This window comes from Oncorhynchus keta, unplaced genomic scaffold, assembly GCF_023373465.1.
Source record: "Oncorhynchus keta strain PuntledgeMale-10-30-2019 unplaced genomic scaffold, Oket_V2 Un_contig_9955_pilon_pilon, whole genome shotgun sequence".
Classification (NCBI taxonomy): Eukaryota; Metazoa; Chordata; class Actinopteri; order Salmoniformes; family Salmonidae; genus Oncorhynchus; species Oncorhynchus keta.
In genome coordinates this window covers 161,586-187,776 of record NW_026290736.1, presented here as the reverse complement: position 1 = coordinate 187,776, position 26,191 = coordinate 161,586, and the positions used below count along the sequence as shown (strand labels likewise).

The window sequence follows — 26,191 nt, the reverse complement described above, 5'->3', positions numbered from 1 at the left end:
CAGCACCTATTTAACCCTGGGCTGGTCCAGACACACGCTTCAGACTGGAGACTGTTAGTGTGTTCTGACACAGTGGATGGTGACACCTGGAGAGATACTAGCACCTATTTAACCCTGGGCTGGTCCAGACACACGCTTCAGACTGGAGACTGTTAGTGTGTTCTGACACAGTGGATGGTGACACCTGGAGAGATACTAGCACCTATTTAACCCTGGGCTGGTCCAGACACACGCTTCAGACTGGAGACTGTTAGTGTGTTCTGACACAGTGGATGGTGACACCTGGAGAGATACTAGCACCTATTTAACCCTGGGCTGGTCCAGACACACGCTTCAGACTGGAGACTGTTAGTGTGTTCTGACACAGTGGATGGTGACACCTGGAGAGATACTAGCACCTATTTAACCCTGGGCTGGTCCAGACACACGCTTCAGACTGGAGACTGTTAGTGTGTTCTGACACAGTGGATGGCGACACCTGGAGAGATACTAGCACCTATTTAACCCTGGGCTGGTCCAGACACACGCTTCAGACTGGAGACTGTTAGTGTGTTCTGACACAGTGGATGGTGACACCTGGAGAGATACTAGCACCTATTTAACCCTGGGCTGGTCCAGACACACGCTTCAGACTGGAGACTGTTAGTGTGTTCTGACACAGTGGATGGTGACACCTGGAGAGATACTAGCACCTATTTAACCCTGGGCTGGTCCAGACACACGCTTCAGACTGGAGACTGTTAGTGTGTTCTGACACAGTGGATGGTGACACCTGGAGAGATACTAGCACCTATTTAACCCTGGGCTGGTCCAGACACACGCTTCAGACTGGAGACTGTTAGTGTGTTCTGACACAGTGGATGGTGACACCTGGAGAGATACTAGCACCTATTTAACCCTGGGCTGGTCCAGACACACGCTTCAGACTGGAGACTGTTAGTGTGTTCTGACACAGTGGATGGTGACACCTGGAGAGATACTAGCACCTATTTAACCCTGGGCTGGTCCAGACACACGCTTCAGACTGGAGACTGTTAGTGTGTTCTGACACAGTGGATGGTGACACCTGGAGAGATACTAGCACCTATTTAACCCTGGGCTGGTCCAGACACACGCTTCAGACTGGAGACTGTTAGTGTGTTCTGACACAGTGGATACTAGCACCTATTTAACCCTGGAGCGACACCTGACTGAGAGATACACAGTGGATGCACCTATTTAACCCCCTGGGCTGGTCCAGACACACGCTTCAGACTGGAGACTGTTAGTGTGTTCTGACACAGTGGATGGTGACACCTGGAGAGATACTAGCACCTATTTAACCCTGGGCTGGTCCAGACACACGCTTCAGACTGGAGACTGTTAGTGTGTTCTGACACAGTGGATGGTGACACCTGGAGAGATACTAGCACCTATTTAACCCTGGGCTGGTCCAGACACACGCTTCAGACTGGAGACTGTTAGTGTGTTCTGACACAGTGGATGGTGACACCTGGAGAGATACTAGCACCTATTTAACCCTGGGCTGGTCCAGACACACGCTTCAGACTGGAGACTGTTAGTGTGTTCTGACACAGTGGATGGTGACACCTGGAGAGATACTAGCACCTATTTAACCCTGGGCTGGTCCAGACACACGCTTCAGACTGGAGACTGTTAGTGTGTTCTGACACAGTGGATGGTGACACCTGGAGAGATACTAGCACCTATTTAACCCTGGGCTGGTCCAGACACACGCTTCAGACTGGAGACTGTTAGTGTGTTCTGACACAGTGGATGGTGACACCTGGAGAGATACTAGCACCTATTTAACCCTGGGCTGGTCCAGACACACGCTTCAGACTGGAGACTGTTAGTGTGTTCTGACACAGTGGATGGTGACACCTGGAGAGATGCACCTATTTAACTATTTTCATATGAACGTCCAGTATACAACTCACATAGGGCACGAGTACAGCACACAAACACACACAGGTGGTTGCACTAATGTTACTTTACAGACACTGGCAAAATGGAAGTAGGGAATATATGGTAACTGTCCACTTAGCAAAGACTGCTTGAATCACATCATTTCAACAACAAACAATTCTTAATGTGATGAAGTTGAATCAACTGATTGGATTTGCAAAAAGTCATCACCATAAGGATGTTGCATTTTCTTCACCCAACATTTAACCCAAATCCAATGACATGGTGAAGTTTTAGTTTGGTTGCTTTCACATTGAATTCACGTTAGTGGACAACAACAAAAAAGTTGTAAGTAAAAACTCGACGTTGAACTGACGTCTGAGCCCAGTGGGGGAATGAAATCACTGGAGACATAAGCAACGACCTCAATCCCACAGAAACAAGTGGATTTACCAAAAGCTCAGAGGATTTGACAGCGAACAACTTACTCTGTTCTGTCAACTACATCAAGACTTACACACCAGTAAAGAGTTTGACAGGGGAGAGAGGAGGGGGGGACAGAGAGGAGGGAACAGAGAGGGAGGGAGAGTCTCCAAAAGGCATTAGGGGTTGCACAAAAATATGCCCAATTTTCACAACAACTCACAGTTCAGAGAGAAAATCACCACTACAGAGTCTGACAGAACAGCAACAAAACCCTCACAGTGTGTGTTCTGACAGATAACGCTATGCCCAGCTGTGGCTAGGGGTTTCTGGGTCAATATGGCTTCAAAACCAGCAGAAGGAGAAATATAAACTCAACTCACAGTTCAGACAGAAAATCCCTGGCCTCAACCACATCAACAGCAACAAGTCCCTGGCTGCCCTCATAATCATCACTGGACTAACAGCAGCAGACGTAAGGACTGGGCAGGGCAGTTTGTCAGTGTGTCCACCTCAATAGGTTTCACTATGTCATCCTCACACTATGTCTTCCTCACCAGGTTCCACTATGTCTTCCTCACCAGGTTCCACCATGTCTTCACCACCATGTCTTCCTCCCCATGTCTTCCTCACTAGGTTCCACCATGTCTTCCTCAATAGGTTCCACCATGTCTTCCTCAATAGGTTCCACCATGTCTTCCTCAATAGGTTCCACCATGTCTTCCTCAATAGGTTCCACCATGTCTTCCTCACTAGGTTCCACCATGTCTTCCTCAATAGGTTCCACCATGTCTTCCTCAATAGGTTCCACCATGTCTTCCTCACTAGGTTCCACCATGTCTTCCTCAATAGGTTCCACCATGTCTTCCTCACTAGGTTCCACCATGTCTTCCTCAATAGGTTCCACCATGTCTTCCTCAATAGGTTCCACCATGTCTTCCTCACTAGGTTCCACCATGTCTTCCTCACCAGGTTCCACCATGTCTTCCTCACCAGGTTCCACCATGTCTTCCTCACTAGGTTCCACCATGTCTTCCTTCACCATAGGTTCCACCATGTCTTCCTCAATAGGTTCCACCATGTCTTCCGCAATAGGTTCCACCATGTCTTCCTCAATAGGTTCCACCATGTCTTCCTCAATAGGTTCCACCATGTCTTCCTCAATAGGTTCCACCATGTCTTCCTCAATAGGTTCCACCATGTCTTCCTCAATAGGTTCCACCATGTCTTCCTCCCCATGTCTTCCTCAATAGGTTCCACCATGTCTTCCTCAATAGGTTCCACCATGTCTTCCTCAATAGGTTCCACCATGTCTTCCTCAATAGGTTCCACCATGTCTTCCTCAATAGGTTCCACCATGTCTTCCTCACTAGGTTCCCCCATGTCTTCCTCACCAGGTTCCACCATGTCTTCCTCAATAGGTTCCACCATGTCTTCCTCAATAGGTTCCACCATGTCTTCCTCAGTAGGTTCCCCCATGTCTTCCTCACTAGGTTCCCCATGTCTTCATGTCTTCCTCAATAGGTTCCCCATGTCTTCCTCAATAGGTTCCACCATGTCTTCCTCAATTCCAGGTTCCACCATGTCTTCCTCAATAGGTCCCACCATGTCTTCCTCAATAGTTTCCACCATGTCTTCCTCAATAGGTTCCAGGTTCCACCATGTCTTCCTCAGTGTCTTCCTCAGGTTCCACCATGTCTTCCTCAATAGGTTCCACCATGTCTTCCTCAATAGGTTCCACCATGTCTTCCTCAATAGGTTCCACCATGTCTTCCTCAATAGGTTCCACCATGTCTTCCTCAATAGGTTCCACCATGTCTTCCTCAATAGGTTCCACCATGTCTTCCTCAATAGGTTCCACCATGTCTTCCTCAATAGGTTCCACCATGTCTTCCTCAATAGGTTCCACCATGTCTTCCTCACTAGGTTCCACCATGTCTTCCTCAATAGGTTCCACCATGTCTTCCTCAATAGGTTCCACCATGTCTTCCTCAATAGGTTCCACCATGTCTTCCTCAATAGGTTCCACCATGTCTTCCTCACTAGGTTCCACCATGTCTTCCTCAATAGGTTCCACCATGTCTTCCTCAATAGGTTCCACCATGTCTTCACCCCCCATGTCTTCCTCAATATGTTCCCCCATGGTTCCAATAATAGGTTCCACCATGTCTTCCTCCCCCATGTCTTCCTCACTAGGTTCCCCATGTCTTCCTCAGGTTCCACCATGTCTTCCACTAGGTCCCACCATGTCTTCCTCAATAGGTTCCACCATGTCTTCCTCAATAGGTTCCACCATCAATAGTTCCACCATGTCTTCCTCAATACCATGTCTTCCTCAATAGGTTCCACCATGTCTTCCTCACTAGGTCTCCACCATGTCTTCCTCAATAGGTTCCACCATGTCTTCCTCAATAGGTTCCACCATGTCTTCCTCAGTAGGTTCCCCCATGTCTTCCTCAATAGGTTCCACCATGTCTTCCTCAATAGGTTCCACCATGTCTTCCTCAATAGTTTCCACCATGTCTTCCTCACCAGGTTCCACCATATCAGGCGTATGTGAAAGGTCTTCTGATCAGCTTCTATCCCTAAGACATAAGACTGCTGAACAGTTCATCAAATGGCTATCTGGACTATTTGCATTGACCCCCTTCATTTATTCATATTTCTTTGCACTCTCTCGCACAGGCTGGACGCTTGTAAACTCACTGGACGCTAACCACACACCGAAACATACTACACTGAAACATACTACACACACACAACACACACACACACACACACACACACACACACACACACACACACACACACACACACACACACACACACACACACACACACACACACACACACACACACACACACACACACACACACCTGCATATTGACGCTACACACATACATTCACATTTCTCACATACGCTGCTGCTACTCTCTGTTTATTATCTATGCATAGTCACTTTACCCCTACCTACATATTACCTCAATTACCTGGACTAACCTGTACCCCTGCACATTGACTAAGTACCGGTACCCCCTGTAAATAGCCTTGTTATTGTTATTTAATTGTATTTGCTTTGAAGATGTTAAGAGCTGCTGTGTGTGTGTGTGTTAGCGGTGTGTGTGTGTGTTAGCGTGTGTGTGTGTGTGTAGTTGTGTGTGTGTGTGTGTGTGAGTTAGCGGTGTGTGTGTGTGTTAGCGGTGTGTGTGTGTGTTAGTGTGTGTGTGTGTTAGCGGTGTGTGTGTGTGTGTTAGCGGTGTGTGTGTGCGGTGTGTGTGTGTGTGTTAGCGGTGTGTGTGTGTGTTGTGTGTGTGTGTGTGTTAGCGGTGTGTGTGTGTTAGCGGTGTGTGTGTGTTAGCGGTGTGTGTGTGTTAGCGGTGTGTGTGTGTGTGTTAGCGGTGTGTGTGTGTGTTAGCGGTGTGTGTGTGTGTGTTAGCGGTGTGTGTGTGTGTGTTAGCGGTGTGTGTGTGTGTGTGTTAGCGGTGTGTGTGTGTGTGTGTTAGCGGTGTGTGTGTTAGCGGTGTGTGTGTGTTAGCGGTGTGTGTGAGTTAGCGGTGTGTGTGTGTTAGCGGTGTGTGTGTGTTAGCGGTGTGTGTGTGTTAGCGGTGTGTGTGTGTGTTAGCGGTGTGTGTGTGTTAGCGGTGTGTGTGTGTTAGCGGTGTGTGTGTGTTAGCGGTGTGTGTGTGTTAGCGGTGTGTGTGTGCAATGGTGTGTGTGTGCTAGCGGTGCGCGGGTCAGCTGTTTGTTCACCCGCACCCGCCTGCAATTGCTAATAAACATCCTCAACCGCCCGACTATATGTGGAAGTCTGAGGCCAGCACCCGACCCTAACCCATAAACATAGAACATGTGGCTACAGTCCAATACTTTTTGAAAGGGGGCAGGACTGTTTTTTTGCATAATTTAGATATTATGTTTCTGCTTATAATTTTCTACATTTTGTCTATAATTAGATACATGTAGCTTCTCTCTTGTCATTATGTGTTGCCCTAGAAGACTAAATAAACAGCTGCTCAACAGAATCATGTAATAGATAGATAGAACGAATGCTTCAATCTAGTTGACGTCGGTAAAGTTCTCTGTCATCTTCATTCGCGGAGCAAAGACATTTAGTGACTGGGGAGGAAATGCAATAACACAAATAAATGGAAAGATTTTCTGTGAAAAGATGTCCAGATGCCACCAGTTTGACGATTGTCAGGAAACAGAAAGCTGTGAAAACGACCCAATGACTTTCTGATCAGATACAGTTCTGATTGGATGCATATTTTATGTGGCCGAAATACGATCAAATGTTATGATGCTGATAAAGACAGCACCTCTACAGACGGTATATAACTGCACATTCACATTCTCTCCAGAGGCTGAAAGAAATAAATCAAATTACTCCACTGCTGTTCCCAAGTCCAAGTTGTGCCTACATTTGGTGTATAATGTTACTGCAGGAAATGGTTCAGTCTGCAGGAGTTAATAACAAGGCCATTTGAGAGGATATACACCCACAGTCAGCGTCCAGATTTCACTTTCCAGTTAACCCATCTCAACAGTAGGCTACAGTTCTCATGACATGTCACAGGCCTATTTGAAGTCCGTCTTGTGACTATCGAATTTGTATAGTGCCTCAGAATTATCACACATAACAACAATATTTAATGACCCGAAACCCGTTTGCCACGTGGATATAACATCGGGGCCATCAGGTTGTGAGTCAACCCACATATCACTAGTGTGTGTGTCTCTGTCTCTCTCTCTCTGTGTGTGTGTGTGTGTGTGTTTGTGTGTGTGTGTGTCTCTGTCTCTCTCTGTGTGTGTGTGTGTGTGTGTGTGTGTCTCTGTCTCTCTCTCTCTCTGTGTGTGTGTGTGTGTCTCTGTCTCTCTCTCTCTGTGGGTTTGTGTGTGTGTGTGTGTGTGTGTGTGTGTGTGTGTGTGTGTGTCTGTGTGTGTGTGTGTGTGTGTGTGTGTGTGTGTGTGTGTGTGTGTGTGTGTGTGTGTGTGTGTGTGTGTGTGTGTGTGTGCTACACAGATATGGAGGTCAACAAGGTGTTTTTACCTGTTTCCCCAACACCTACACACTCTACTGATGTCATAATGAGTGGCGCCAACCACCACACATCAAGTGACATGATAATTTTGTAAGGTGATATAACTGAAGGAGCACCACACAAACACAGTCCTAATGATGTCTCAACCACCGGCAGGCACCACAGACGCATGAGAAGAGTAGTCTCTGTAGTGGTTTGGCTGTGTGAGTGTGTGTGTGTGTAAGTGTGTGTGTGTGTAAGTGTGTGTGTAAGAGGCTGCTCTGTGTGATGCTGTGAGAAAGTGACACCTGACACTTTATCACGGGTGCTGGTGACAATACAAGACCAAGCCCCGCCTCTTCTGGAGAAGGTGAGACAGGGGGTGTGTTTGTGTGACTGGGTAAGTGTTAAGGTGATAGCTGCTGACTAAGCTGTGTGGAGAGGTAAGGGATACATCCTCATGACCACATGGTTCCGTTTTCATTTCCTTCACCATTTCACCGGCAGGTTAAAAGCCACTCATTCATCCAATGGTAAGGTCTGATTGGCAAGTGTGTGAGTAGATTTTTTTATTGTTTATTTCACTTTTGTTAATTATCTATTCCACTTGCTTTAAAAAAAAGGTTAAGAAAAAATGTGCCACCCTATGGGATTCCCAATCACGGCTGTATGTGATACAGCCTGGAATTGAACCAGGGACTGTAGTGATGCCTCTTGCACTGAGATGCAGTGCCACAGACTGTTGTGCCACTCGGGAGCCCCCATTTGCTTTGGCAAATCTAAACATATGATTCCCATACCATTAAAGCTCTTATATTGAAATGTAATTGAAATTGAGAGAGAGAGAGGCAAGCAAAATACGAAACTCTTTCATTTGATAATGACACAATCTCGTCTCGTCTCCTCTCTCGTCTCCTCTATCGAGGGGGGGGGGTGTTCTGTTTCTTTGATTATGTCTCAGGAAGCTGTTAGCTGCTGTTAGGCCCTGGAGTGAGTCTCTTTACATCAGTCTATATATATACACCTGAAGGAATAGTCTTGGCTGGGTTAGACAGAGGATTCTACTGTAATATCTAGACCCCTGTCAGTGTGTGCGTGCATGTGTGTGTCTCTTTCTCTCTCTTTGTGTGCGTGTGTGAGTGCGTGTGTTTGTGTGGAGAGCAGCCTTCAGATATACCCACGCCCCCTGTTAATTAAGCAATAAGGCCAGAGTAAGTGTGGTATATGGCCAATATACCACGGCTAAGGGATGTTCTTACGCGCAACACAATGTGTTATATAACTGTTTAACTGTATAACTGTATAACACTCCCTCTGCAGCTCCAGTCATTGTCCTCAGTAGGATTCTATTAGGATTCTATTAGTGGTTAAAAAATAATTTTTAGAAAGCTGGACACGACTCACATGACTGTATAGGTACGCCTGCTGTGCTTATGGATGAAAATGAGAAAATGTTCCCCTTCCTGTTTTGAGTTTTATATCCACCACTATTTACATACAGTATGTACATACTATTACAACCATATGCCTGTCTCTCTCTATCTCTCTCCTCTCTAGCACTCACTTTCTCCCCAGTTTCACCTTCTTTTTATACCTTATCAAGTCAACCATACACTGTACAGGGTAAATCATTTTTTGGATTCATGTGTGTACATTGTGCATAAGGGGGTTGTATTCCTGGTGCTACAGTCAGTACAGCTACAGTCACACAGTCAGTACAGCTATAATCACACAGTCAGTACAGCTACAGTCACACAGTCAGTACAGCTACAGTCACACAGTCAGTACAGCTACAGTCACACAGTCAGTACAGCTATAATCACACAGTCAGTACAGCTACAGCCACACAGTCAGTACAGCTACAGTCACAGTCAGTACAGCTATAATCACACAGTCAGTACAGCTACAGTCACAGTCAGTACAGCTACAGTCACACAGTCAGTACAGCTATAGTCACACAGTCAGTACAGCTACAATCACACAGTCAGTACAGCTACAGTCACAGTCAGTACAGCTACAGTCACACAGTCAGTACAGCTATAATCACACAGTCAGTACAGCTACAGCCACACAGTCAGTACAGCTACAGTCACAGTCAGTACAGCTACAGTCACACAGTCAGTACAGCTACAGCCACACAGTCAGTACAGCTATAATCACACAGTCAGTACAGCTACAGCCACACAGTCAGTACAGCTATAGCCACACAGTCAGTACAGCTATAATCACACAGTCAGTACAGCTACAGCCACACAGTCAGTACAGCTACAGTCACAGTCAGTACAGCTACAGCCACACAGTCAGTACAGCTACAGTCACACAGTCAGTACAGCTATAATCACACAGTCAGTACAGCTACAGCCACACAGTCAGTACAGCTACAGTCACACAGTCAGTACAGCTATAATCACACAGTCAGTACAGCTACAGCCACACAGTCAGTACAGCTACAGTCACAGTCAGTACAGCTACAGTCACACAGTCAGTACAGCTATAATCACACAGTCAGTACAGCTACAGTCACACAGTCAGTACAGCTACAGTCACAGTCAGTACAGCTACAGTCACACAGTCAGTACAGCTACAGTCACACAGTCAGTACAGCTATAGTCACACAGTCAGTACAGCTACAGTCACACAGTCAGTACAGCTACAGTCACACAGTCAGTACAGCTATAATCACACAGTCAGTACAGCTATAATCACAGTCAGTACAGCTACAGTCACAATCAGTACAGCTACAGTCACACAGTCAGTACAGCTACAGTCACACAGTCAGTACAGCTACAGTCACACAGTCAGTACAGCTACAGTCACAGTCAGTACAGCTACAGTCACACAGTCAGTACAGCTACAGTCACACAGTCAGTACAGCTACAGTCACAGTCAGTACAGCTATAATCACACAGTCAGTACAGCTACAGCCACACAGTCAGTACAGCTACAGCCACACAGTCAGTACAGCTACAGTCACACAGTCAGTACAGCTACAGTCACAGTCAGTACAGCTACAGTCACACATTCAGTACAGCTACAGTCACACAGTCAGTACAGCTACAGCCACACAGTCAGTACAGCTACAGTCACAGTCAGTACAGCTACAGTCACACAGTCAGTACAGCTACAGTCACACAGTCAGTACAGCTACAGTCACACAGTCAGTACAGCTATAGTCACAAATTTAGTACAGCTACAGTCACAGTCAGTACAGCTACAGTCACACAGTCAGTACAGCTACAGTCACACAGTCAGTACAGCTATAATCACACAGTCAGTACAGCTATAATCACAGTCAGTACAGCTACAGTCACAATCAGTACAGCTACAGTCACACAGTCAGTACAGCTACAGTCACACAGTCAGTACAGCTACAGTCACACAGTCAGTACAGCTACAGTCACAGTCAGTACAGCTACAGTCACACAGTCAGTACAGCTACAGTCACACAGTCAGTACAGCTACAGTCACAGTCAGTACAGCTACAGTCACACAGTCAGTACAGCTACAGTCACACAGTCAGTACAGCTACAGCCACACAGTCAGTACAGCTACAGTCACAGTCAGTACAGCTACAGTCACACAGTCAGTACAGCTACAGTCACACAGTCAGTACAGCTACAGTCACACAGTCAGTACAGCTATAGTCACAAATTCAGTACAGCTACAGTCACAGTCAGTACAGCTACAGTCACACAGTCAGTACAGCTATAGTCACACATTCAGTACAGATACAGTCATACAGTCAGTACAGCTACAGTCACACAGTCAGTACAGCTATAGTCACACATTCAGTACAGATACAGTCATACAGTCAGTACAGCTATAGTCACACAGTCAGTACAGCTACAGTCACTCAGTCAGTACAGCTACAGTCACACAGTCAGTACAGCTATAATCACACAGTCAGTACAGCTATAATCACACAGTCAGTACAGCTATAATCACACAGTCAGTACAGCTACAGCCACACAGTCAGTACAGCTACAGTCACACAGTCAGTACAGCTACAGTCACACAGTCAGTACAGCTACAGTCACACAGTCAGTACAGCTACAGTCACACAGTCAGTACAGCTACAGTCACACAGTCAGTACAGCTATAGTCACACATTCAGTACAGATACAGTCATACAGTCAGTACAGCTATAGTCACACAGTCAGTACAGCTACAGTCACTCAGTCAGTACAGCTACAGTCACACAGTCAGTACAGATACAGTCACACAGTCAGCACAGCTACAGCCCCACAGCCAGTACAGTCACACAGTCAGTACAGCTACAGTCCCACAGCCAGTACAGTCACACAGTCAGTACAGTCAGTACAGCTACAGTCCCACAGCCACAACAGATACAGTCCCACAGCCAGTACAGTCACACAGTCAGTACAGCTACAGTCCCACAGCCAGTACAGTCACAGTCAGTACAGTCACACAGTCAGTACAGCTACAGTCCCACAGCCAGTACAGTCACACAGTCAGTACAGTCACAGCCAGTACAGCTACAGTCCCACAGCCAGAACAGATACAGTCCCACAGCCAGTACAGTCACACAGTCAGTACAGATACAGTCCAACAGCCAGTACAGTCACAGTCAGTACAGTCACACAGTCATTACAGATACAGTCCCACAGCAGTACAGTCAGTACAGTCACCCACAGTCAGCACAGCTACAGTCCCACAGCCAGTACAGTCACACAGTCAGTACAGTCACAGTCAGCACAGCTACAGTCCCACAGCCAGTACAGTCACACAGTCAGAACAGATACAGTCCCACAGCCAGTACAGTCACACAGTCAGTACAGATACAGTCTCACACAGTCAGCAGAGCTAGAGTCCCACAGCCAGTACAGTCAGCACAGCTAGATTCCCACAGCCAGTACAGTCACACAGTCAGAACAGATACAGTCCCACAGACTGTACAGTCACAGTCAGAACAGATACAGTCTCACAGCCAGTACAGTCAGCAGAGCTAGAGTCCCACAGCCAGTACAGTCCCACAGTCAGTACAGCTACAGTCCCACAGCCAGTACAGTTACAGTCACTAAGTCAGTACAGCTACAGTACAGTCACACAGTCAGTACAGCTACAGTCCCACAGCCAGTACCACAGCCAGTACAGCTACAGTCACTCAGTCAGTACAGCTACAGTATAGTCACATAGTCAGTACAGCTACAGTCACTCAGTCAGTACAGCTACAGTATAGTCACATAGTCAGTACAGCTACAGTACAGTCACATAGTCAGTACAGCTACAGTACAGTCCCACAGCCAGTACAGTCACTCAGTCAGAACAGCTACAGTCACTCAGTCAGTACAGCTAGAGTACAGTCACATAGTCAGTACAGCCTGAAATCAGTTGGTTCTGAGTTCATCTCTTCTTCTGGACTCTCTTAGCTGTCTCTCAAATCCACAGGCGTGTAAACAGTAGAGGAATGCAGGGAAAAGGAAACCAGAAGATGAAGAGAGATCAAACCCAGGAAACCCCAGGGAGAATCGTATGACTTCTACACACACAGATGCACTGATGCAAAAGGTGGCATGTGGACATACAGACAAGCATGCATACACCCACGTACGCAGGCAGTAATGCACACATGCACATATGCAGACACACACGCGTGCACACATGAACATACACACACACACATTAGGCGAATGTGTTAGTGATTATGGTTGGTGACAGGGGGTCTGTGGAGCTCTGTAGAGGCGCTGCCTGCACTACTTCCCAGCCCCAGAACAGACTGGGCTGCAGACTGGAGCCTAATCCCTCAGCTCCTCCCTCGACTCCTCCCCCCAGGAAGTCCTGGAATTCAAGGTAACCCTAGGAGTCTGGCTGCCCTGACAACACTTACTGTAGCAAACTGGGCTCACTGCATACACAGTAGAGATGAGAAAAAAAGAGAGTTCTAGATAACTGAGTAGACTAAACAGTCACATCTAAAACTGATCAGAACTGCTCTGTGGTTAAGCAGCCATCCTGTGAAAGACTGCTGCCCTGCTACAGAGCCCCTCCCTCCCTGTTCCCCCGTCCATCCAGCTGGTCAGACGTTTCTATGTCTGTTTTATGGACCACAGCGGAGGCCAAGGAGGGAAAACAGACGGCTGGTACTGACACCTAGGAGGGACGTTCCAGTCGTACCCCCCCACTCTCTACATCAGCCTCTAGAGTCTACAATGGAAGTTACAGATGCATGGTCCATGTTTTATATTACATATCTAGACTGAAATCCATCTCTTATAAAACATGGACTCTCAGTTGGGACACTGACAGAGTAAAGGCATTGGGGTCAGCTGAAGGCTGCAGACCGGATACTGTCCCCTTATTATTTTATAATGAGTCCTGGCCACCAACTAATCTATATCAACAAATAAATACATTATTTTAGCTCTGTGGATTAGAGTGGACACACAAGCATGCATGCACATATCTCACAAACACACTTTGATCCCTTTGTGATGAAACAGGAAATATCACCTCCTCGTCCACCCACTGCTTGTTACACATTACCATAGACATGTCCAGCTGCAGGACCCTAGTCCTACGTGAGAGTGTGTGTGTGCGTGCCGTGCATACATGAGAGTATGTGTGTGTGTGCGTGCCGTGCACACATAAGAGTGTGTGTGTGTGTGTGTGTGCGTGCCGTGCATACATGAGAGTGTGTGTGTGTGTGTGCCGTGCATACATGAGAGTGTGTGTGTGTGTGTGTGGGTGCCGTGCACACATAAGAGTGTGTGTGTGTGCCGTGCATACATGAGAGTGTGTGTGTGTGTGCCGTGCATACATGAGTGTGTGTGTGTGTGTGCCGTGCATACATGAGAGTGTGTGTGTGTGTGTGTGCCGTGCATACATGAGAGTGTGTGTGTGTGCCGTGCATACATGAGAGTGTGTGTGTGTGCGTGCCGTGCATACATGAGAGTGTGTGTGCCGTGCATACATGAGTGTGTGTGTATGTGCATGCATACATGAGAGTGTGTGTGTGTGCGTGCCGTGCATACATGAGAGTGTGTGTGCCGTGCATACATGAGTGTGTGTGTATGTGCATGCATACATGAGAGTGTGTGTGTGCGTGCCGTGCATACATGAGTGTGTGTGTGTGTGCGTGCCCAAACTCGGTGCATACATGAGTGTGTGTGTGTGTGTGTGTGTGCGTGCCGTGCATACATGAGAGTGTGAGTGTGTGTGCCGTGCATACATGAGTGTGTGTGTGTGCCGTGCATACATGAGAGTGTGAGTGTGTGCGTGCCATGTGCATACATGAGTGAGTGTGTGTGTACATGAGTGTGTGAGTGTGCACATACATGAGAGTGTGAGTGTGTGCGTGCCGTGCATACATGAGAGTGTGTGTGTGTGCCGTGCATACATGAGAGTGTGAGTGTGCCCAATGCATACATGAGAGTGTGAGTGTGCACATGTTCTGTTGTGCATACATGAGTGTGTGTGTATGTGTGCATGCATACATCAGTGTGTGAGTGTGCCGTGCATACATGAGAGTGTGAGTGTGTGAGTGTGTGTATGTGTGCCGTGCATACATGAGAGTGTGAGTGTGCGTGTCCTCCAGACATCCACACTACCCTACACTGGCCCACTGACTGGCTGTTGTGCAGGGTTTCCCAAACTCGGTCCTTTCCTCTCCTTTACTTTCCTCTCCTTTCCTCCTCTCCACTTGGAAAGGATTTCTTTCTGGGGTCTCTGTGTATTTTATGTTCTCTTCAGGCAAGCTTGGGCAGAGAGAGATTGAGAGAGAGAGGGAGGAGTGTGGGGGGGGATACATTTCCTGAGCTTAGTTAGGCCTTCTGGCCCCTCAGGCTGCTGGGATTTCTCTCCACGGCTCACAAAGCGATCGCAGCAGAGCAAAGGCTAAACACACACACACACACACTGCATGCACGCATGCACACATACACCCCCCCCCACACACACACACACACACTGATTGGCCTTGTCAGTGCTTTTGTAGAAATAAGAGTTCTGCATCGTGCACCAATTGGCAAGACGAGCGTAAGTGAAAACACATGTTCTGTTGAATGCATGAAACAGAAGCAGAGGAGCCTCCTCTTGCAGATGAAATCAACAGCAGAGTAGATTGTCAGGAAGACAGGGACCCAACGGAAATGTTTTACAAATCAACATGCAATACTTGAACCATATTGAAGTTTGCAGCCCATAAGCCAGGGCTATCATATTTCAGACATCTGCACATACAACCATTCACCAGAACATGTTCACCCAAGGGTCCCTATTCATAAAGCTTTACAGAGTAGGAGGGCTGATCTAGGATCAGGTCCCCTGTCCATCCATCTTATTTATTGTTATTTATTTATTATGATCTAAAACACTAAACTGATCCTAGCCCAGCACTTCTACACTGAGGTCTACTGTAATACTGTGTGGATAGTAGTTTCTTCAGCCACAGGATGTCACTGAGGTACTTGGCAAGCACAGGGAGAATTGCTGCATTGTCCATTAGGTCAGAATCCTAACCACTGTGATGTAATGACCCTTGACCTTTGAGTGCCTTTCTGACCATTGAAACTACAAGAAGTCTGGAACCAATCCACACCACACACACACACACACACACACACACACACACACACACACACACACACACACACACACACACACACACACACACACACACACACACACACACACACACACACACACACACACAATTACTACTGTGTGTTGACAGGTCTTGGACAGGGCTCCTTCAAATAGAGGACAGGTCTAATCTAATCTAGGCCATCAGTACAGGTTGGAGCTCAGTCAGCCAGCTCAAAAACAAGACCCAGGTAATCAGATCTCAGCGGGTATAGGATGGAGTCACCCTTAGACACAGATCTAAGGTCAATTTGTATGTCTCCCCATAAAAGTGTAGGTTATGATTTGGGGAAGATAGACTGACCCTAGATCTGTGACTAAAGGCAATCAGATGTTATACATTGGCTTCTCTGGCTGCTACAGCGAGAGAATGCTGACCCACATTCAAATACCAGCACACGGTGACAGCATGGTACTGTGCAGATAGCAGATAGCATATTGGGTTTAGCTACCCTTGAACTCAATCTTACCTGGAACCCACAGGGTGAAAGCAAGAGAGGAAGACCCAAGAACACCTTGAGTGGTGACACAGAACAAGACATGAAGAAAGTGGGGGTGACGTATCAACACCTTGAAGGAATGGTGCAGGACAGAAGGGTTTGGAAGAGATATGAAGTGTGTAGTTCCATAAGGAATGGTGCAGGACAGAAGGGTTTGGAAGAGATAGGAAGTGTGGAATTCCATAAGGAATGGTGCAGGACATAAGGGTTTGGAAGAGATATGAAGTGTGTAGTTCCATAAGGAATGGTGCAGGACAGAAGGGTTTGGAAGAGATAGGAAGTGTGGAATTCCATAAGGAATGGTGCAGGACAGAAGGGTTTGGAAGAGATAGGAAGTGTGAATTCCATAAGGAATGGTGCAGGACAGAAGGGTTTGGAAGAGATAGGAAGTGTGGAATTCCATAAGGAATGGTGCAGGACAGAAGGGTTTGGAAGAGATAGGAAGTGTGGAGTTCCATAAGGAATGGTGCAGGACAGAAGGGTTTGGAAAAGATAGGAAGTGTTGAATTCCATAAGGAATGGTGCAGGACAGAAGGGTTTGGAAGAGATAGGAAGTGTGGAATTCCATAAGGAATGGTGCAGGACAGAAGGGTTTGGAAGAGATAGGAAGTGTGGAATTCCATAAGGAATTCCATAAGAATGGTGCAGGACAGAAGGGTTTGGAAGAGATAGGAAGTGTGGAATTCCATAAGGAATGGTGCAGGACAGAAGGGTTTGGAAGAGATAGGAAGTGTGGAATTCCATAAGGAATGGTGCAGGACAGAAGGGTTTGGAAGAGATAGGAAGTGTGGAATTCCATAAGGAATGGTGCAGGACAGAAGGGTTTGGAGATAGAGATGGTGCAGGACAGAAGGGTTTGTAGGAAGAATTCCATAAGGAATGGTGCAGGACAGAAGGGTTTGGAAGAGATAGGAAGTGTGGAGTTCCATAAGGAATGGTGCAGGACAGAAGGGTTTGGAAGAGATAGGAAGTGTGGAGTTCCATAAGGAATGGTGCAGGACAGAAGGGTTTGGAAGAGATAGGAAGTGTGGAATTCCATAAGGAATGGTGCAGGACAGAAGGGTTTGGAAGAGATAGGAAGTGTGGAGTTCCATAAGGAATGGTGCAGGACAGAAGGGTTTGGAAGAGATAGGAAGTGTGGAGTTCCATAAGGAATGGTGCAGGACAGAAGGGTTTGGAAGAGATAGGAAGTGTGGAGTTCCATAAGGAATGGTGCAGGACAGAAGGGTTTGGAAGAGATAGGAAGTGTGGAGTTCCATAAGGAATGGTGCAGGACAGAAGGGTTTGGAAGAGATAGGAAGTGTGGAATTCCATAAGGAATGGTGCAGGACAGAAGGGTTTGGAAGAGATAGGAAGTGTGGAATTCCATAAGGAATGGTGCAGGACAGAAGGGTTTGGAAGAGATAGGAAGTGTGGAGTTCCATAAGGAATGGTGCAGGACAGAAGGGTTTGGAAAAGATAGGAAGTGTTGAATTCCATAAGGAATGGTGCAGGACAGAAGGGTTTGGAAGAGATAGGAAGTGTGGAGTTCCATAAGGAATGGTGCAGGACAGAAGGGTTTGGAAAAGATAGGAAGTGTTGAATTCCATAAGGAATGGTGCAGGACAGAAGGGTTTGGAAGAGATAGGAAGTGTGGAATTCCATAAGGAATGGTGCAGGACAGAAGGGTTTGGAAGAGATAGGAAGTGTGGAGTTCCATAAGGAATGGTGCAGGACAGAAGGGTTTGGAAGAGATAGGAAGTGTGGAACTCCATAAGGAATGGTGCAGGACAGAAGGGTTTGGAAGAGATAGGAAGTGTTGAATTCCATAAGGAATGGTGCAGGACAGAAGGGTTTGGAAGAGATAGGAAGTGTGGAGTTCCATAAGGAATGGTGCAGGACAGAAGGGTTTGGAAGAGATAGGAAGTGTGGAATTCCATAAGGAATGGTGCAGGACAGAAGGGTTTGGAAGAGATAGGAAGTGTGTAGTTCCATAAGGAATGGTGCAGGACAGAAGGGTTTGGAAGAGATAGGAAGTGTGGAATTCCATAAGGAATGGTGCAGGACAGAAGGGTTTGGAAGAGATAGGAAGTGTGGAGTTCCATAAGGAATGGTGCAGGACAGAAGGGTTTGGAAGAGATAGGAAGTGTGGAGTTCCATAAGGAATGGTGCAGGACAGAAGGGTTTGGAAGAGATATGAAGTGTGTAGTTCCATAAGGAATGGTGCAGGACAGAAGGGTTTGGAAGAGATAGGAAGTGTGGAGTTCCATAAGGAATGGTGCAGGACAGAAGGGTTTGGAAGAGATATGAAGTGTGGAATTCCATAAGGAATTCAAAGGCCTAAGTAAGTACTGTATGTTCTCTCAAACATCCCCTAACTTCAGCCATAATCCCCGAAATACCATCCCCTGATCCTGGAGCCTTCAGTCCATCTCTGATGTGCAGATATGAGTGCAGGATTTTGTTCCAGCCAAGAACACAAGAACACAGCCCTACTCCAGTGTAAAAAGCATGTATCTATGTCAGCTGGGGGTCTCTGGTGTGTGCTTGTGCATGTGGAAGCTTTTGTTCCAGTCCAGCACTAACCCACCACCACAACACCCCCACAAAGTAAACATCCATTGAGTCTCAACCGAGGGGGTACGCACCTTCTTGGCGGCCCGCGACGGAGACCTTCGCGTGGGCTTGGGTACCTCTCTGGTCAGGGTAGTGGGCAGCTTGGACACAGAGCCGTTCTCTCTCTTGGCTGTGTGCGAGGAGGCCGGGGGCGAGGAGGGGGGTGGTGAGGCTGGGGGTGAGGCAGGGGACACCGAGGTGGGTCCCCCCAGATGGACAGCCATCTCTTCGGTGCAGACGAGGCGCAGGCTGCGGAGGTACTCGTCCGTCTCCCGGTCTACCACCAGCAGCCTGGTCTCATGCTCCACCGCCTTGATCCTCTGCACCACCTGTGGGGAGAGGGAGATCATTATTGCACATCATTATAACACTGTACATAGCCATAATATGACATTTGAAATGTGTATATTTGAAACTTGTGAGTGTTACTGTTCATTTTTAAATTGTATATATTACTCTGTTGTTTATTATCTAGTTCACTTGCTTTGGCAATATAAACATATGTTTCCCATGCCAATAAAGCCCTTTGAATGGAATGGAACAAAGGAGAGGATGAAAGCATAAGATAGGGAGAGAAAGAGAATGAGAGTAATAACATGATAATTGACATGATAATGAAGTAGTGAACCACAGGGAATAGGGGGTGATGGGAGACAGAAACACCAACACTCTCTACAGTAGCTGGACCCTACATCATGTCAGACTCTTTGTTGAAGTGTCTAAAGTGGGTCTCCCTTGTCCCAGGCCTCCCAGTAGACGTCTGTCTCCGCCAGTGATGACTTACTGCTGAGCGGCGCGGGGTAAAGGACTAGGGAGGAAGGGTTTGGGAACACATTCTCATTTACAGCAACGACCTGGGGAATAATTACAGGGCAAAGGCGGGGGGATGAACGAGCAAATTGTAAACTGGGGATGGTTAGGTGGCAATGATGGTATGAGGGTTAGATTGGGAATTTAGCCAGGACACTAGGATTAACACCTCTACTCTGACAATAAGTGTCATGGGATCTTTAGTGACCACAGAGAGTCAGGACACCCGTTTAACATCCCATCCAAAAGACAGCACCCTACACAGGGCAATGTCCCCAATGACTGCCCTGGGGCATTATTTTTAGACCAGAGGAAAGGGTGCCTCCTACTGGCCCTCCAACACCACTTCCAGCAGCATCTGGTCTCCCATCCAGCGACTGACCAGGACCAACACTACTTAGCTTCAGAAGCCAGCCAGCAGTGGTATGCAGGGTGGTGTGCTGCTGGTTAAAGCCAGCAGTGTTATGCAGGGTGGTGTGCTGCTGGTTAAAGCCAGCAGTGTTATGCAGGGTGGTGTGCTGCTGGTTAAAGCCAGCAGTGTTATGCAGGGTGGTGTGCTGCTGGTTAAAGCCAGCAGTGTTATGCAGGGTGGTGTGCTGCTGGCGCATATTAAACATGTCGATGTAGACCACTGACAGAGAAAACCGGATGGAGTTGGACAGTTCGTGATGTGCTATACTCACTTGATGGTGCGTATCTTTCTCCACATTTCCCCGTTCACCTCAATGACACGGTCCCCCAGGCGCAGCCCCGAAGCTTCGGCGGACGACGCGGGCTCAACTTTGCGAATGAACTGGCCGTTCTTCCCCTTCTCACCGTGCAAGTGAAACCCATACCCGTTCTCACTCTTTGTCATGATACAAAGCCGTGGTTTCAGTTCGCTGGCCATTTCTCCTGCAGTCCAGGACTTTAAACCTATTTTGTTCTTGAATATAGTTAGCAAAGCAGAAAACATACAAAAATGTAATACAATAATGACCCAACAGAGCGCAGAGCGAAACTTTCACTCTACATGTAAAACACCATCCTCTGCGTATGCGTAATTTGCTCCAAAAGTTGCTCTGCAGGTTCTTCACACACAAAAACGCTCCAAACACAAGAAAACATTCCGTACTAAAAATTATATTCCAGCATTGAACTTCACATGTAATAAATGCAAACTGCTCCTAAAAATAGCGTAAATTATCGACCCAGGCGAACGTATTGCATAGTGGAGCCAAGATATCCGCTAGTCGTGTCGTCTCTCCGAAAACGAGTGAATTATTCTTGTTGGCGGCGCAGCGTCCTCAATCCCTCCAATTTGCCCATCCTGAGGACTGATAAAGCGAGAGACCCCGAGAGACCAACAGGCACTAACTAACCCCTCTCTCGACCTCCATCCATAACAACCGGTTGGGGAATAAGGATTCAATTATAACACAAGCCGGGTTTACAGATAATTGGATAGGACACTCGTTTGGTGCGTAATAGCACCACCCTCGCTAGAAATCAACGAGTTTTTCTGGGGCTGTCATCATAAGAGCGCGGCTCTTGAAGAGTGGTCTAAGAAGGGGTCCTTTCTCACTGAGTATCCTAATCAAGCGCATGCTGTGGAAATATTGCCGTTTAGCACGGGATGGGTGTCCAGGTATGAGGACTCCGCATGTAATCGACCAATCAGTGTGCTCGCTGGGTGTCTCAAGTGTCCAAAATGGCGACCTAACCAAAAATAGTTAGGAGGTTGTTTTGTTGTGTCGGAAAGGACTCAATTGTATAATGTTGACAACACAATGATTCATTGTCATTAAATTCAGGTAAATAACGATGTATTTGTAACATGACCCTCTAGCACCATTACGCATGGCATACAATTACGCATACCGTTAATGTTACAATGGTGCCCCTAAGTGGTCAAATCACGAAATACATGTAAAAAGGGTATGGAAAGTGATAGTAGTATCAATGTTTTTGTGTGTGGTGGTGGTGGGGGGGATTTGTGGGAACTAGTGTACAAGTGTACACTTCAGGAGAAGGGAGAAGGGAGATGTTATTGGCATATACGCACCCTATCCTACACTGAGTAGCACAAGCTGAACTGCAACAGAAGGGGGAGCCCGTCTGGCCTGCATTGTCACAGTGAAACTAGTGAGAGGAGCACTAATACATGAACACAGAGGGGGCAGCAGAGTCTTTACAGCTCTGGTGGGAAGTTTCCTCTGGACACTGATCTTGGGTCAGTTTTGCATTTTCCCCACTATGGTTAAGGTTAGGATTGGGGTAGGGTCAGCTGATACCCTACTCTGTCTTTTCTAAGGCCAAGGAGGTTGTATATATGGATATAATATGCTGTTGCTGTCTATACATAGAAACAGCAGGTGGTAGCAGAGGGATGTATTTGCAGAGGCCACGTAGACTGTACATGTACTGACCGTATGTTACTCTACAATACAGGTATGATACATGATCAAGAGGTAGAAATAGAATTCCTGATTCTATGTCCAGTGCACCAGTATGTCTCATTGACTTGAATGGGGATGCCGGTTCTAGCAATTCTATTTATATTTAGCCTACTTTATTTTGTTTGTGTTTGATTTATTTGACAATTCAAAAACACAATACGACCACAAATGTGGATACAATGCATTTAACCACTGTCGAGAATAACACAAAATGTTAGTTTTTTTAACCATTCTGATACAGTATATTCACATACTGTATTTACAGTATATGTTTACGTTATTGTCTCTCTGGAGCGTCACACACTCCACATATAAACTCCCAGTCATTTATTGGGTAAATCACCAACGTTTCGGCATCTCTGTGTCCTTAAGCCGAAACGTTGGTGATAGTCAGCACCTCCACACAAAATAATTGTTCTGGGTGTGCGCCAGCTCATATTTTTTTTTATTATTTGTAACTTGCAGACAGCACTATTTCTCATACTTTTCAAACTGTGGATTAAACACAACAACAGAGAGAAACTGAGGAGGAGCAGTCCTGTCTTTAGTGTCATCCCAGGATATTAGTCTCTTCTTGGAGGAGCAGTCCTGTCTTTAGTGTCATCCCAGGATATTAGTCTCTTCTTGGAGGAGCTGTCCTGTCTTTAGTGTCATCCCAGGATATTAGTCTCTTCTAGGAGGAGCAGTCCTGTCTTTAGTGTCATCCCAGGATATTAGTCTCTTCTAGGAGGAGCAGTCCTGTCTTTAGTGTCATCCCAGGATATTAGTCTCTTCTTGGAGGAGCAGTCCTGTCTTTAGTGTCATCCCAGGATATTAGTCTCTTCTAGGAGGAGCAGTCCTGTCTTTAGTGTCATCCCAGGATATTAGTCTCTTCTTGGAGGAGCAGTCCTGTCTTTAGTGTCATCCCAGGATATTAGTCTCTTCTTGGAGGAGCAGTCCTGTCTTTAGTGTCATCCCAGGATATTAGTCTCTTCTTGGAGGAGCAGTCCTGTCTTTAGTGTCATCCCAGGATATTAGTCTCTTCTTGGAGGAGCTGTCCTGTCTTTAGTGTCATCCCAGGATATTAGTCTCTTCTTGGAGGAGCAGTCCTGTCTTTAGTGTCATCCCAGGATATTAGTCTCTTCTTGGAGGAGCAGTCCTGTCTTTAGTGTCATCCCAGGATATTAGTCTCTTCTTGGAGAAGCTGTCCTGTCTTTAGTGTCATCCCAGGATATTAGTCTCTTCTTGGAGGAGCAGTCCTGTCTTTAGTGTCATCCCAGGATATTAGTCTCTTCTTGGAGGAGCAGTCCTGTCTTTAGTGTCATCCCAGGATATTAGTGTCTCTTCTTGGAGGAGCAGTCCTGTCTTTAGTGTCATCCCAGGATATTAGTGTCTCTTCTTGGAGGAGCAGTCCTGTCTTTAGTGTCATCCCAGGATATTAGTGTCTCTTCTTGGAGGAGCAGTCCTGTCTTTAGTGTCATCCCAGGATATTAGTCTCTTCTTGGAGGAGCAGTCCTGTCTTTAGTGTCATCCCAGGATATTAGTCTCTTCTTGGAGGAGCAGTCCTGTCTTTAGTGTCATCCCAGGATATTAGTGTCTCTTCTTGGAGGAGCAGTCCTGTCTTTAGTGTCATCCCAGGATATTAGTCTCTTCTTGGAGGAGCAGTCCTGTCTTTAGTGTCATCCCAGGATATTAGTGTCTCTTCTAGGAGGAGCAGTCCTGTCTTTAGTGTCATCCCAGGATATTAGTGTCTCTTCTTGGAGGAGCAGTCCTGTCTTTAGTGTCATCCCAGGATATTAGTGTCTCTTCTTGGAGGAGCAGTCCTGTCTTTAGTGTCATCCCAGGATATTAGTCTCTTCTTGGAGGAGCAGTCCTGTCTTTAGTGTCATCCCAGGATATTAGTGTCTCTTCTTGGAGGAGCAGTCCTGTCTTTAGTGTCATCCCAGGATATTAGTCTCTTCTTGGAGGAGCAGTCCTGTCTTTAGTGTCATCCCAGGATATTAGTGTCTCTTCTTGGAGGAGCAGTCCTGTCTTTAGTGTCATCCCAGGATATTAGTCTCTTCTTGGAGGAGCTGTCCTGTCTTTAGTGTCATCCCAGGATATTAGTCTCTTCTTGGAGGAGCAGTCCTGTCTTTAGTGTCATCCCAGGATATTAGTGTCTCTTCTTGGAGGAGCAGTCCTGTCTTTAGTGTCATCCCAGGATATTAGTGTCTCTTCTTGGAGGAGCAGTCCTGTCTTTAGTGTCATCCCAGGATATTAGTCTCTTCTTGGAGGAGCTGTCCTGTCTTTAGTGTCATCCCAGGATATTAGTCTCTTCTTGGAGGAGCAGTCCTGTCTTTAGTGTCATCCCAGGATATTAGTCTCTTCTTGGAGGAGCAGTCCTGTCTTTAGTGTCATCCCAGGATATTAGTCTCTTCTTGGAGGAGCTGTCCTGTCTTTAGTGTCATCCCAGGATATTAGTGTCTCTTCTTGGAGGAGCAGTCCTGTCTTTAGTGTCATCCCAGGATATTAGTCTCTTCTTGGAGGAGCAGTCCTGTCTTTAGTGTCATCCCAGGATATTAGTCTCTTCTTGGAGGAGCAGTCCTGTCTTTAGTGTCATCCCAGGATATTAGTCTCTTCTTGGAGGAGCAGTCCTGTCTTTAGTGTCATCCCAGGATATTAGTCTCTTCTTGGAGGAGCAGTCCTGTCTTTAGTGTCATCCCAGGATATTAGTGTCTCTTCTTGGAGGAGCAGTCCTGTCTTTAGTGTCATCCCAGGATATTAGTGTCTCTTCTTGGAGGAGCAGTCCTGTCTTTAGTGTCATCCCAGGATATTAGTGTCTCTTCTTGGAGGAGCAGTCCTGTCTTTAGTGTCATCCCAGGATATTAGTCTCTTCTAGGAGGAGCAGTCCTGTCTTTAGTGTCATCCCAGGATATGAGTCTCTTCTTGGAGGAGCAGTCCTGTCTTTAGTGTCATCCCAGGATATTAGTCTCTTCTTGGAGAAGCTGTCCTGTCTTTAGTGTCATCCCAGGATATTAGTGTCTCTTCTTGGAGGAGCAGTCCTGTCTTTAGTGTCATCCCAGGATATTAGTCTCTTCTTGGAGGAGCAGTCCTGTCTTTAGTGTCATCCCAGGATATTAGTGTCTCTTCTTGGAGGAGCAGTCCTGTCTTTAGTGTCATCCCAGGATATTAGTGTCTCTTCTTGGAGGAGCAGTCCTGTCTTTAGTGTCATCCCAGGATATTAGTGTCTCTTCTTGGAGGAGTCTCTGTCTCTCTTCTCTCTTTCTCTCTCTTTCTCTCTCTCTGTCTGTCTGTCTGTCTGTCTGTCTGTCTGTCTGTCTGTCTGTCTGTCTGTCTGTCTGTCTGTCTGTCTGTCTGTCTGTCTGTCTGTCTGTCTGTCTGTCTCTCTGTTCTCTGTATCTGTCTGTCTCTCTTTCTCTCTCTTTATTTGTCTGTTTCTCTCTTTCTCTCTCGTTATTTGTCTGTTTCTCTCTTTCTCTCCCTCTGTACCTGTCTGTCTCTTTTTCTCTCTCTGTACCTGTCTGTCTCTCTTTCTCTCTCTTTATTTGTCTGTTTCTCTCTTTCTCTCCCTCTGTACCTGTCTGTCTCTTTTTCTCTCTCTGTACCTGTCTGTCTCTCTTTCTCTCTCTTTATTTGTCTGTTTCTCTCTTTCTCTATCTGTATCTGTCTGTCTCTCTCTGTATCTGTCTGTCTCTCTCTGTATCTGTCTGTCTCTCTGTCTCTCTCTGTATCTGTCTGTCTCTCTCTTTCTCTATCTGTCTTTCTCTCTCTCTCCATCAATCATTTAACATTTTAATCTAAATCTAAGTAAATCTAAATGTACTTTCTCTGAATTTTTCAGTTCCTCCAAAAAGATAGTGAGTGAGAGAAAAGGGAAGTAAGAAAGAAAGGAAAGAGAGGAGAGAAACAGGCCTT

General features: G+C 46.5%; 1 protein-coding gene and 1 long non-coding RNA gene across 3 annotated transcripts in view; one reads left to right on the top strand and one right to left on the bottom strand.

Annotated features, from left to right (window-relative positions):
- The window catches only part of LOC127927227 (Na(+)/H(+) exchange regulatory cofactor NHE-RF2-like), a 63,584-nt gene extending 42,394 nt beyond the window's left edge, over positions 1-21,190 (bottom strand). Inside the window, exons 1-2 of the mRNA XM_052513248.1 lie at positions 20,543-21,190; positions 19,082-19,378 (exon numbers count right to left, since the gene is read on the bottom strand). Of these exons, the coding sequence (XP_052369208.1) occupies positions 19,082-19,273 (192 nt within the window). The 5' untranslated portion in view covers positions 19,274-19,378; positions 20,543-21,190. The remainder of the gene's footprint in view (positions 1-19,081; positions 19,379-20,542) is intronic.
- On the top strand, positions 2,968-4,401 carry LOC127927228 (uncharacterized). 2 transcript variants are annotated; one of them, XR_008126646.1, is made up of 3 exons: positions 2,968-3,231; positions 3,681-3,824; positions 4,234-4,401. It is a non-coding gene; the product is annotated as an uncharacterized LOC127927228 (long non-coding RNA). The 2 variants fall into 2 exon arrangements; XR_008126647.1 differs by having other exon boundaries at positions 4,354-4,392.
- Positions 21,191-26,191: the final 5,001 nt, after the last annotated feature.